Genomic DNA, 990 nt, shown 5'->3' on the forward strand with positions numbered 1-990 from the left:
CAGGCCTGGCGACAGACCAGAGAGAACCTGGGAATGCGGTCTGCGGCCAGGGGCTGGGAGGTCCTCCTGGTTAGTTAGGGAACGGGAAGTGGGCAAGTGGCGCCCCAAGAAACCACAGCTTTCACCCGGGACTTGGGCGGATGGTGTGAAGTCTCTTACCCAGAGCTCCGCTGCGCAGCTGGTCCCAGGACCATGGCACCTCCGCGCCAGGCGTCTCCTGGGTCTGGGGGCAGCCAGGGGTCCAGCTGTGGCCTACCAACTGGCCGGGGCAGACTTTCTCACTGCCGCTGGGTGGCACCAAAAGGAGGTGGGCACTCTCAGGGGGCAAGAAGTGGGTGGTCTGGAAGCCAAGAGAGGCCCCAGGTCAGCCCTGCTCACCTAGCAGGCCGCTCGGCGGGAGCCTGGCCAGCAAGCACCCCCAGGGCCGCCTCCGGGCGGGCCATGTCCTCTCACTGGCCCCACGGGAGAGCTGTGTCCTCTGCTGGAGTCCCCAGCCCCTGCCCTTGCCATGGTGGCATCATCCCCCTGAACAGTTAGCTCCTGTTAACCTGAGGACCGCAGCCTCCCGAGAGCCACCGTCCGAGGACAGGCCCGTGCTGCCCTCATTCCCTGATAACTTGGCACACGTGTTTGTTAGGTCTACTCCATGCCAGCCACGCCCCGGGCACCGGGAGTTCTGATAAGGCCCGACCTCTGAGCTCCAGAAGGCTGAGGCCCGGGCACTTGCTCACCCTCACCCAGAACGTGATTGGGATTCTCACCGGCAGGGTGGTCAGGGCCTCCATCCCGGCTCCATCTGCTGAGAGACAAGAGAGCTTACCCAGCAACCAGGCAGGGCTCCTGGACCTGGATGCTGGTCCAGCTTCGCTTGGGTTCCTCTACCAGTGGTTCTCAACCTTCTGGCCCTTTAAATACAGTTCCCCATGTTGTGACCCAACCATAAAACTATTTTCGTTGCTACTTCATAACTGTAATGTTGCTACTGTTATG

The 990-nt window shown here is 62.0% G+C and overlaps 1 protein-coding gene across 3 annotated transcripts in view; it reads right to left on the reverse strand.

The window, feature by feature from the left end:
- Window positions 1–8: 8 nt before the first annotated feature.
- TNFRSF25 (tumor necrosis factor receptor superfamily, member 25) overlaps window positions 9–990 on the reverse strand; it is a 6,189-nt gene continuing 5,207 nt past the window's right edge. For 2 of the 3 annotated variants that reach the window (XM_014546175.1, XM_014546173.1), the window contains 2 exons: window positions 762–799; window positions 9–340 (listed from right to left, as the gene is read on the reverse strand). In XM_014546175.1, coding sequence (XP_014401661.1) covers window positions 122–340; window positions 762–799 — 257 coding nt within the window. In that variant the 3' untranslated portion in view covers window positions 9–121. The remainder of the gene's footprint in view (window positions 341–761; window positions 800–990) is intronic. The other variant, XM_014546174.1, reaches the window with a different exon arrangement.

This window comes from Myotis brandtii, unplaced genomic scaffold, assembly GCF_000412655.1.
Source record: "Myotis brandtii unplaced genomic scaffold, ASM41265v1 scaffold434, whole genome shotgun sequence".
Lineage (NCBI taxonomy): Eukaryota > Metazoa > Chordata > Mammalia > Chiroptera > Vespertilionidae > Myotis > Myotis brandtii.